The 12266-nt window shown below is 48.9% G+C and overlaps 1 protein-coding gene across 1 annotated transcript; it reads left to right on the forward strand.

Moving 5' to 3' along the window:
• Positions 1-2268: 2268 nt before the first annotated feature.
• LOC143402605 (triggering receptor expressed on myeloid cells 1-like) lies at positions 2269-11588 on the forward strand. Its single transcript, XM_076860169.1, has 4 exons — positions 2269-2309; positions 5750-6106; positions 7384-7579; positions 11418-11588. Exons 1-4 carry the CDS (start codon positions 2270-2272, stop codon positions 11521-11523), a joined length of 699 nt encoding a protein of 232 aa, XP_076716284.1. The 5' UTR covers position 2269; the 3' UTR covers positions 11524-11588.
• Positions 11589-12266: the final 678 nt, after the last annotated feature.

The raw sequence follows: 12266 nt of genomic DNA on the forward strand, positions 1-12266 counted from the left end.
CCTGCTGGGGTCCACCCTTTCTAGCATGAGACCCACTGTACCCACTGCAGATACCTCCAGCCTGAATGGGGTCCCCCAGTGACACTCTGCTGCTGTCGCACCCCACCACACCCCATGGGGAGAACCGTGGGGCTCTGGGACGTTGTCCCCCAGTTGTTTCATTAGTGGGAATGTTGCCCTGTGGTCTCAGGAGCTCACCTTGGCTCAGGCTGGGACAGAGAAATAGTTGTTACTGGGGACAAGGGATTAGGAATGTCACACTTCACTCTAAGAGAGTTGCCTTGCGTGGACGCCTTCCCAGTCAGGGTCACAGAGCCACCCTGGCCCTTGGTCTAGACGAGAGTCCCTCTTGGGGTGGGCCAGATCACTTTGGGGAGCATTGTGGGGAGGCCCCTCTGAATGACTCATATTCTCCGTCCCGGAGCGGAGAGGCTCTGACCGTCACTACATCTCTAGTGACCTGGACATTGCCTGGGTCCCGGAGGTTGAGGATGCGTCTTCAGACGTAGGCGTGTCACCCCGTGGATCGAGCTACGCTCACCTGTTCCTTTGGGATACCACCCCTTTGCCCTGTTTGAGATAGAATGTTCCATGGAAACACCCTTAATGTGTTCCCTTCTCTTACTGTGCCCTTGGGTGTGGCCTTCCTAGATGTCAGTCGACCTGCTGACAGTGGACAGCACGAAGCTAGACTCAGCCCCTGAAACTTGACCCCTGGCCTCATTTGAATGGCTTCTCCTTAATAAAAGGAGTCAGTATGTGCTCTCTCTCTCTCTCTCTCTCTCTCTCTCTCTCTCTTTGGACCCTTAAGGTCTGAGGAGCTGTTACAGGACCCCCAAAGAAAAAGATATCTCTGTCTCTTTGGGGGTTATTTTATGCAGCCCAGTTCCCCTGGAGTGACCCTGAGTGTTTTAGTCGCGAGGAACACGACAGAGCATTATCACTGTCACTAACGTTTTAGGGTGGACAGCCTAGCGGCACTCTACAGAGTGACGGCAGCAGAGGGGGTCAGTTGAACTGCGGGGAACAGCACCGCCTCCCCTGGTGGGTGTTAGGAACCTCAGCAGCTCTGTGGTCCCAGCGAATCGGCAGAAGCACTCTCCGTCCGGCCAATAGTTCTGACTGAGAACCTTCAACGTGAAGAGCACCCCTCAATGATTAGCAGACACACAGATGGAAGTAAAGACTTTATTACTTACAGGTCCCAGTGGGCATGGGGCATGCCCAGAGGCCCCCCACATGCAGGCCAGGGAGTGAGTGGAGACAGACCACGACTCGTGGACCAACACCTTTAGGGGTCTTGGGCAGGTTTCACTCAGGGATTTTTAAAGAAAACATTTAATTTTTAGTTGGAGGTGGACGCAATGTCTTTATTTCATTTTTATGTGGTGCTGAGGATGGAACCCAGAGCCTCACGCATGCTAGGCAAGCGCTCTACTACTGAGCCACACCCCCAGCCCCTCACTCAGGGAAATGTAACTGCTGCCATTATAAAGCAAGCAGGCTGAGTCCTGGGAGGTCACACTGTGATCAAGTGGTGGTAACAGTGACATATCTGTACAGTCCAGTGGGCCCAGTGAAGTGGACTGTGTTCGGCTGTCCCAAGGCAGATGGTCACTGGGAGGAAGTTGTATGAGTCAGATATCTGGATCCACCGCTTTGAGGAACTGGACACAGTGTCAGAGGTGACTAAGGCCTGCAGCTGGATTGAGAAACTGAAAACTGTATTTAAAATGGATGTCGAGGCAGCAATTATAATTGACCACAATTATTCTCACAATTTTTTGCAGGGGGGTACTGGGGGTTGAACCCAGGAGCACTTTATCATTTTATCCCCATCTCTTTTTATTTTTTATTTTGAAGCAGGGTCTTGCTAAGAGTTACTCAGGGCTTAATTAAGTTGCTGAGATTGGCCACCAGCTTTTGATCCTCCTGCCTCAGCCTCCCACGTCACTGGAATTACAGGCATGTGCCACGGCTCCCAGCTCACTTAAATTTTGTGAGGCTGAGAAGGTAATTACCACGGGTCTTAGAGAAGAGGAAATTGAGGTTCAAAGAAGCTTAATTGAATCTTGGGCCGTGGTCTCTGGATTCCTCATTGACGTATGCAACCAGAGTCAACAGTGATGGAACAAAGCATCTGACCCGGAACCTTCCAGGAATGGCCTCATGTCCTGTTGAGCAACTTTCCGGAGCCACTGTGTCAGGGTGGTGCCTTATAACTGACGCAGGAGCTCACAGGGGCAGTTGGAGCTGGAATCCCTGAAGGATGATGCTTTGGGGGCTACTGTGGACGCTGTTTTTTTCAGGTAAGGCAAGGGAGAGGTGCGAGAGCAGGTGAGACCTCTGGTTTGGACCCCAGGAGACCTTCTCTTTTTGAAGCACCAGAGCACATGGCCACCCAAGACAGAGCCAACCAGCAGTTAAAGCAGTCTGAGCTTCTCTACCCAAGGTCTGCAGGACCAGGAGAACGCTCAAGTCTGAGCACAGACATCAAAGAAGGGTGGAATTAGGGAAGAAAGATGTCTCTGATTTTTTTTTTTTTTTTTGGCAGTCCTGGGGAGCGAACCCAGGTCCTCACGCATGCTAGGCATCTGTGCTCTCCCACTGAGGTATGTCCCCAGCCTCCCTGTGCATTTTGCATTTGGATGTCAAAGACAGAAAAACCCTAGATGAAAATAATGATAGAGGAAATCTAACTCGGGTATGATCAGAAATAATTTTGTCTGATTTTGAAAAGCATTTTTCTCTTTTTAAAATTAGTACTTTAAAAAAATTATACAGAAAATTGGACTTTCTGTGTTCCATCATGGTGCTTTTAATGTGGACATCTGTTAACTCAAAAGATACCATATATTTAACAAGTATTTCCTGGGGCCTACTGTGAACCAGCAAATCTGCTACTGCTAAAGACACAGGTGGGAACAGAATCAGTCTGGAGCCCGTTCTCCAGGAGGTTAGGATCCCTACTTTCTTTTCCGTGTTGGGGCTGGAGGGCCCTGTTGTGCAGGCTCAGCAGAGCTGATCCACCCCCAGCCCTGCGGGTCTCTTACAATCTGCAGAGCATTTGGGGTGTTGCTGGTTCTTCCTCCTAATCAACCTGAATAAGAGAGGGGAAATGACAAGACTTTAAAAACAAGTTTTGCCTTGGCAAAAGATGGAAGCCCAGGGAGTGGCTGTCTCCTGGAACCTATTGAGCAGGGTCAAGGGCAGCTACCTGGCGGTGCTTGCTTTGGATCTCCTTGGAGCTGGGGTTGTCACCGAGGCGAATAGGAACTGGTTTCTCATGAACCAGTGCATTTGCTTTTACTTTACTTATGTTTTTCTGAAGGACAACTGGGAGAAGCAGAGGATTGAAGGTTGGGTACCTGTGAGAGAAAAAACCAGAGCTGTATATTTCATTATACCCTACAGGGATAGGTTAGGGGTTCACCCCAAAGCCCCTCTCAGCTAGATGCCCATTCATCCTTGGGTGGGGATGCTGTAACTCCAATCAGACAACAGTGTTGGACAATGTAGCTCAGAGGCTTAGCACACACTGCGCTGACTCTCTAGGTTTGAATTCTGACTCCATCCCTTATTGCTGTGGGATCTTGGGCAAGTCACTTAGCTTCTCTGTCCCTCAGTTTCCCTATCCATAAAATAGAAATAACAGTGGCAACTTTATAAGTGATGAAGATTAAGTAAGATAATGCATTTAGCATATAATGCTTGGCAGATGGTAATTATTATTATTATTTTTTTTTTTATTAGTGTGTTGAAAGGGTTTCCTTTCTTGTGATGGGGTACAGACTGCTTTTGAGCATATATTTCTGTCTTCTTTCGCAAGAGGTGGTCAAGTTTGTAAAAAGAGTGGAAATCCATCTGTAACATTAATGTGGGAAGTTAGGTCTTCCTTGGTGGCAATCAGAAGTTGGAGTCGGTGTGTCTTTCACAAAGTCCAGCACAGTGCCTGGCACAGAGAAGGCTTTCAGCCATAGTTCTATAAATGAGGAACTAAACTTGGTTTACGGTATCTCTCCACCTCTGCTCACCATCTTTTGTGGGGGGTGTTCCTGGCCAGGGTGCATAGACATTGCATGGGAAAACCTTCGAAAGGTTTCCTTAGAAGTGAATTGGCCTTCAAGCTCTGCTTCACCTTCAAACCCTCAGGAGCCCCTGAGGAGGGTCTTCCTAAGGTCAGGTTGAGATAGGCAGGGCCTCAGGAGCCTGGCCTGGCCAACAGGGAAGGTAAGCACTTCACTGAAGGGACAACTCTTGGCGTTGTTCACCGGGGCACTCCTGAACTACCACGGAGGATGAAAGTGCCTGGAGGTGCAGTCATGGTGTTGAGAACAGCGATGGTGATTCCAAGTAGGGGTGGCCTGACCCACGGTTTGCCCCGGCATTACTGTCAACCTGTTCCTGGTGTTCCCTGGAGCAAGGTGTCTCCAGGCCTGAGTGGACACACTGTGGTCCCTTAGTGAACTACAGAACCCCAGGTGTCCCCTTGGAAGCACAGACAGGATCTTCTGCACCTCCATCAGCAAGCTCTGCTTGGACTAGAGCAGAAAAATCACTCTTACTGTCCCTGTAAACCCGGGGTTCTCAAACTCAGCACTCCTGATATTTTGGCCACTGTCGCTTTTCTGTACTTATTAGATGCCAGCAGCATCCACCTCCATCCCTGGTTATAACAACAGCAGTGTCTCCGGACATTGGTCAGTGACCCTGGGGGAGGGAGGAGGACTTGTCCCCAGTGGAGGAACAACGCTGTGTCTCCTTGTCAAAAACAGGAGGAGGGGTCTCTAGGCTGGGGTACTGGGGGAGCCCAGGGGTGCGGTTTTGGAGCACCGCTAAACTCAAGACAGGCAACACCGTTGGCTCGACCGTTGGCTCGCTTCCTCGGCCTCCGGCCTCATTCTCGGGCAGCCGTTTCCACGTGGTAGAAAGGCGGCAGCGGAAGTTCCACAGCCCACATTTTCACACACACCCCGCCCCCCCCCGCCCCCCCCCCCCCCAGAAGGAACGACCCCCCTCCCTATAGCCGCAACAGTCTCGGGGAGGATTCTGATTGGCTCAGCTGATGACGTGCGCTCGGGGAGGATTCTGATTGGCTCAGCTGATGACCAATCAGGGTGGCCAGGGCAAGGGGGAACTTTTAATTGGCGGGTTGGTGGGGCTGTGCTTGAGAACGTGGGCGGGCCCATGGGTAAGCCACTTAGTAGAGCTGCGCTACCCAAGGAAGGGGGAGCGCAGGAGGGAACTGTCGGGTCCCCTGTCCACCGTGTCCTCAGAATAGCCTCCTCACTGTTTGTTCAATGGTCTCTTGAACCTATCTCTTTCCCCTGTCTTAGCTGAAGTCCTCAAGCTTCCTGGAGAATGGCTCTCTGCTGGTATCATGTCTTCCTCGCCTCTCTTCACCCCATGCCCCTCTCTATACCCTCTGCCATGCCTCAGCCACCATGATCTCTGTACAGCATCCCTTGTTCTGTCCCCCATCAGGCACTTACTCCCTCTCAAAAGGATCATTTGTCAAATTAGATTTTCATGGACTCTGCTCAGTGTGGCTCTTGTCGTAAAAAACAGAACCCAACACTTCGTGGTGGAGAGATTAGTGTCCAGTGTGGCTTAAAAAGAAAAATGCCTCTTCTCCAGGGGCCTCAAGGACCTCATCTGAAAAATGGGTGGTTAGACAAGAAAACGAGCTGGCTCCTCTCCTTTTCTTTCCCAGCTCTTCATGACAGAGACTGTGTTTTCCTGCTTATAGGACTCCAAGCTGCTGCTCAGTCAAAAGAGGAAAAGTATGTCCTACAAGAGGGGGAGACCCTGACAGTGGACTGTCCCTCCAACAGGAAGTATGCCTACAGCCAGAAGGCTTGGCAGAGGTTGAGGAATGGGGAGGAGCCCCAGACACTGGCTGTCACAGAAAGATCTCAGGGGACACTCAATCAAATCCAGGTGGGGAGGTACATTCTCAGAGATGACCCTGCGGAGTCCATGCTTCAGGTCCGAATGATCAACCTTCAAGTGGAGGACTCAGGACTGTATCGGTGTGTGGTCTACTATCCTCCTCCCAAGGAGCCTGTCCTCCTGTTCCATCCTGTCCGCCTGGTGGTGACCGCGGGTGAGTGACCTGGGAGTGGATGGATGTGGTGGTGTCACCAGCAGAGCTCAGGAGTCCTAGCCAGCCAGCTTTCTCCCAGAAGCTCCTTGTCTGCTCTGTGAGGCCCTCAACAGGCATTTCACACACAGCAAGAGGGGCTTCTAAACATGGATTCCCTTTGGGTTGCAGAGCCTAATTTAGGGTACAGTAATGGGAAGTGGGGTGCTATAAAAGGTGAGCAGTAGATATGGGAGAATTTAATCCCCTACTTCAGGTCTCCACTTAGAAGGCATATCCTTGGAAGCCTCCTGTGACTTCCCTGTCCTCCTAAGAATGCATGAGATGCTTTTAAAACAGTGCACCCCAGACCTCCCAGGGAGTGTCAGCTGCATGGGGGTCTCATTTTAAATACAGATCCTGACTTGGTAGGCCCAAGGTGACTCCCACTTGTCCGGAGCATGTCTCCAGGCTCACTCTGGGTCCTTCTGTGGACAATATGATCTCATGGGGGAGTAGTGACTGGTTTACTTATCTGTCTCCCTTATCAATCTCCAAACTCCTTGAGAAAGGGCCTGTGCCTTATTGGGCTCTCTGTCCCCAGCAACTAATATTACATGAACTAAGGAAGACAGAGGAAAGGCAGAAAGGTTGAAGTTCCTAGCACTAGGGGAATTCTAAGTTTAAGACATGGCACATATGCAGTGGATTATTACAAGATAACTTATTTTTTTAAGTTGTCAATGGATCTTTATTTTTATTTATTTGTATGCGGTGCTGAGAATCGAAACCAGTGCCTCACACATGCTAGGCAAGCTCTAACACTGAGCCCCAGCCCCAGCCCACAAGATAACTTTTAAAGTAATATGTACTTATAAAAGGCAGAGTGAATGGTATAAGACAGAATAATATGGGAATTATTCTTGGAAAAAGGAGGGGCATATGGATAAGTAAAGAATAGCGGGCACGTACATTTCCAATAACCCAGGTACCCTGAGAGCTCCTTTCTCCATCTCCCTTCCTTCTTTCTTTCTTCCCTTGCTTCCTCCATTTCTCTCTTCCTCCTTCCTCCATTTCTCTCTTCCTCCTTCCTGTCTCTGACTCAGGCTGACCTTACACTATATTTTTGGCTTTCACAAAGGAAAACCTTGCTTCTTGAAAGGTTTCATCTTTTTTTCATTTTCATCTCCCTCTGTGGCTCCATCTACTTGCCACCTATTCATCCATCCATTCATCCATTTATCCACCTACTCATTCATCCATTCATCCATCTATCCATCCATCCAATGTGCCTCTTGCAGATCCTTCAACTAAGCATACCTCTGACAAGAATTCTACCCCCAAATTGGCTCCTACTACCATCCGTCCTACCACCCTTCCTACCACGAAGACCCTGAGAACGTTCTACACCAGCTCCAGAACTGTGGCCCAATCCCTACCCATGTCAACAGCTGTCATCCCTCCGAACACCACAGTCAACCCCACAGATGCCATCAGGTATGGTTTCCAGACCTTGGGACTCCTGGTTTGGACACCAAGTCCTTTGTTCCCCAGTCCATGTGCTTAGAGGATGTGGTGGAAGAGGGATGGGGGTGGGTGGGGAGGGTGGGGCAAGAGTTGCTTCAGTCTGGCTTGAAATTCCCAGGGGAGGAAGGGGGTGTGGTAGAGTGAGGAGGAGACTCTGAACAAGGGTGCCATTTTCCTCAGCTCACCCTCCTCTTGCCTTGGACAACGAAGTGACGAGGAGAGGAAAATCCCAGGTGATCCAGTCTAATAGAGCAATGGAAAAAGCATTGTGAGTTAGGGACCCTGGTTTCTTGTGTCAGGCAAACTAACTGTGTGATTTTGGGCAGATCAGGATCCTCTCTGGCTTCAGTGTCCTGTTGGTACAGCAGGCATGCTAAAAAACTGGAAGGAATCATGTAGCTCCATAGCAAGCTCTAGGTTATGATTGTCTAAATCATAAAGCATTTGTCTTTGTCTTATTTTGTTTGATTTTATTTGCTTTGTTTGATTTTAACACTGGTGTAAATATTCTACCATAGACCAATGGAATGAAAATTTCTGGAGGTGGGTCCAGTCTTAGTACATTTAAATTAGTTTTTCAAGAGATTTCTAAAGTGTAGGTGTGTTAGTCAGCTTTCTGTGACTGTAACAAATACCTGAGGTAATAAGTTTATAAAGAGGAAAGGTTTATTTTGGCCCAACGCTTTGGAAGTATCAGTCCAGGATTGGTTGGCCTCATGGCTTTTGGGCCTGGGTTGAGGCAATATATCACAGTGGCAGTGCCTGGAAAAGCCTTATGATCAGACATTAAAAAAAGGAAGAGAAAGGGGTTGGAGTTCCACTCTCCCTTTCAAGGGCATGTCCTTAATGACCTAAACACCATCCACCAGATCTCATTTCTCAAGGTTTCCGTGACTTCCCAATAGTGCCAATGTGGGGACCAAGCCTTTAATACATGGGACTTTGGAAAACACCTCAGATCCAAACAATAGCAGCAAAGAGCCACTGAGTTGGCATGAACACCTCGCTTTACAGTTGTTATTAAATGCTGATTTATCTTAGAACGTGTTATCATTAAATATTGAACTAACAGAGAAATAGTCTTCCATATTCCCACTAATGATATGTTTTTCCCCCGTCTTCTCACCTGATCCTCATTCACGCTTCGTATTTCACATGGTGCTAATTCTAATTATACACATTGCATCATTTTTCCTGCTCCGATTATCCTTCAATGTTGTTATGTAGTCTTCCTCAAATTAGAATTTCAATGGGCACATACTTTTCTGTCCATTGGAAAAATCATCAAGAACCTAGTCATTTGCCTATTCTTAGTCATTGATGTTGTCATCAGAAAATCATTTATTCAAACAAAATTTCCATGAGAGAATTTGAACACATGTATCATTCTGCATCCACGTCTTATGGATAAATGGTCTTCCAAACGATCGGACAGAATTTGCAGGTGATCCATAATGCATACGTGCCACCGCAGGTTGCCATCGTGGGTTTAGTGTTGTAACAATATTCCTGCTGGAGCTGGGGCCATAACTCAGTGGCAGAGCATGTGCTCAGCATGCGCAAGGCCCTGGGTTTAATTCTCAGCATCAAGGGGAAAAAAATTCCTGGTAACCATCTTTACTTCTTCATTAATGTGGACTCCTGCTCCAGGAAGGGAGAGACAGTGATTTTTCTGTTTAATGTTGGGACTAAATTTATTTCCTCTTTACATATCATTACCACGTTACCCCCACGATGCAGTGTGTGTACTAGGTAACATATTTCCTTACTTTCTTAATTTCTACATTATTAAAAGGATTACCCATAGTCTGGAACTGGTTAGCTTACAGGATGTAGGTCAGCTGGAGATCAGCTACTCAGTTTCCATTCTTATGAGAGTGGGCAATGACTTATTTATCTTCCTCCTTATATGGTTTTACTCACACAGCCTGAGTGCCTGGTACATAGTAGGTGCTCATTTAAGCTTTGTGGATTAAATAAAATAATCTAGTGGGAGTTAACGCTTTTCTGTCTTCACTACTTTTACTTTTCAATAGGTAGAGAATGTGGGCATCTTTGCCAACATTCCTAGAAGAGACTGTACCTCTTTTTACCTGTTAACTCTATTAACTAATATTAACTGTTCTGCTGGTGAGAAGTCACCGATAGCTGTTTGAGAAAGAAGGAGTGGTTAGCCCTGGTGACGAAAGAGTGGAGGCCCCAACCTGGGGATGGTGAGGCCCTGGAGGGGGGATCCGAGCACCCTGTCTCAGGTTACTGTGTGAGAGACAGGCTGTGGGAAAAACAGTCCTGTTCAAGTGTTTTAGGAAGTGACCACTGGCAGAGCCACTAAGGAAGTGGGACTGCAAAGGGAAGAAAATAAGTGAGGTTTCACAGGGACAGCTTTGGTCTTTCAAGGAAGGTCTGGGTGACACGGAGGTGTCCCTATGCTGGAAAACTCAAGTATGCATTTACAGTCACTGGGTAGAGGGGCTCTAAGCAATGAGCGGGGCCCATGAATTCCCGGGCACCCCAGGGCTCTGGGGACTTGTGTGCAGCCTCTGAAAGACATGAGATGATGGTCCAGTGGGGGTGGGTGCCCCCCAGGATCCTTGGGCATGAAAACAAACAGCTCCAGGGTATCAGGCAGAGCCCTAGGGAGGGAGTGGGGTGAGTGAAGCTCAGAAACCAGGGCTCTCTGCAGGAAGGCTCTACCAGGGCAGAGGCTGGCATCCTGGTGGGTACCGTTGCAACCACGAGACAGAAGCTGGCTTCCCTGTCCCCCGGGCCTGGCTTCTAGCACCACTGGTTGCTGAACTTGACCAGGAATCCTTGGGAACGCAGTCCCGGGTGATACAGGACAAGGTGGAGACTAGGGTGGATGTCAGCACAGATGGGCAGTTTGTCTCTTGCTGGGATGATTCTGTCTGCTAGTTTGTACATCCAATTTTAAGTTTCGAATGGATAATGTGTGCTGGTTTGAAAATTATTGCTTTGTTTTATTCCTTAAATGTGCTCAATTCTGTTTCCTGGTGATTTTTCTGTGGTTTTGTTTTTCAATTTATTTAAATTTTCCATCCAGGGCTGGGGAATGGAATTGAAGAAAGATTACTGTTTCTTCCCACTGTTATGAAACAGATAGTTATGAAAGAATCCTTGCTTTGCCCACAGGGCTGCTGATTCCCTTAGATGTTAAATTCTTATATAATATCACAATGTTCTCTGGCCTCTGTTCCGTTGCTGCCTCTTCCTCCCCTTGTCCCTGTGTCTCAGCGGGTAGAGGACTTGCCTTGACATCTGCTTCCGGATCTGCTGATGGGATGCCCCGGTCCCTGCTCTCACTGGGTCTCTTTCTCATGGTATCTACTGATGTCTACTTGGGGCTTGTAGAATCCTTTTGTTAACATCTAGACAAATCCGGGATTGGGTTTTCTCTAGGATTGGATTCTTCTTGATTTATAAACAAGGAAACAGAGGCTGAATGCAGGGGGTGCAGGTGGAGGTGGGGGGAGGGGAGGCAAGCATCCCAGGAAGCAGGCCACGGTGCTGAGGACAGAGATGAGCTGAGCCTTCCAGGCCCCGGGCCTTCTCTCTCTGCCGCATCCAAGGCAAGATGAAGCTCACCTGGACGTGAACCCTATATTTTTACTAAACATGTTTCTAATGGGTTGTTTTAGGGAATGGAGCGAAGGGCTTTGCATAGGGCCAGACAGTCTGGAAGGATGTGGGAGGAACTGAGCGGATAAGATGGGAACATGAAGGAATTTCTAAACCCTTGAGTGTGGGATTCTCAGGGCCTGCGGCAGCACCCTCTCTCTCTCGCCCACAGGCTCCCTGTGTTCAGCATTGTCGCTCCTGTGGCCTGTGGAATCCTCATTAAGAGCCTGGTCTTCACTGTCCTGTTTGTTGTCACTCAGAGGTCATTTGGACTCTAGACCCAGGAACCCACGACAGTGACCCTGACCTCCATCCATGACCACCTGGCAGTTGTTGGAAGCTGAATCGAATCTGTGCCCTCAGATGATTCCTAGGCCAGGATTGCCCGCTCCCTGGCCCTGTCCACACAGATCACCCTCAGAAGAGAAGACGTGGCTCCCGGCAGGACCCAGCTCTCCATTCCATCCGCGGCTTGGCGTGAAATCAAGACAGAGTCCAGTGCTTTCCACTGTCCCTCTCCTGCGTGGTTGTGAGGTTGACTGGGCACAGCTGATCTTGCTGCCCCATGTCCTTACCCTGGACTATACAATTTAGGCCACATGGACAGAACTTAGAAGCATCCTCCTTCCCCCGCCACTGGAGCGAGCCTCCCTCTCTTGAGAATCAGATGCCTGGTTTCTCCTTCCATCTGTGATTGTCCCAACATTCCTACTCATGGAATGAGGAGAAGAGAAGAGGCCATGGTGGGAACTAAGTAACTGGGAATGAGAAAGTGACGCGGATGGCTGTGTCCCAGGAAAGCACAGGAGACAAGATGGGCGTGTAGGGCGATGAGTGGATGGAACCCGCCTCGCCGGGTGCGCTTTGTCTCTGGACCCTGAAGCTAACCCATGGAGGTGGAGGTGTATGTGACCAAGGCGAGGCCACACGAGTCCCACCTACTGGCAGGAAGGAAAACCAACTCTTTTGCTGAGGGGATCCATAGCCATACGGAGAGCAAGGAGTTCTGCCTCTCGTCCTC

The sequence above is a fragment of the Callospermophilus lateralis genome, chromosome 6 (genome assembly GCF_048772815.1).
Source record: "Callospermophilus lateralis isolate mCalLat2 chromosome 6, mCalLat2.hap1, whole genome shotgun sequence".
NCBI lineage: Eukaryota > Metazoa > Chordata > Mammalia > Rodentia > Sciuridae > Callospermophilus > Callospermophilus lateralis.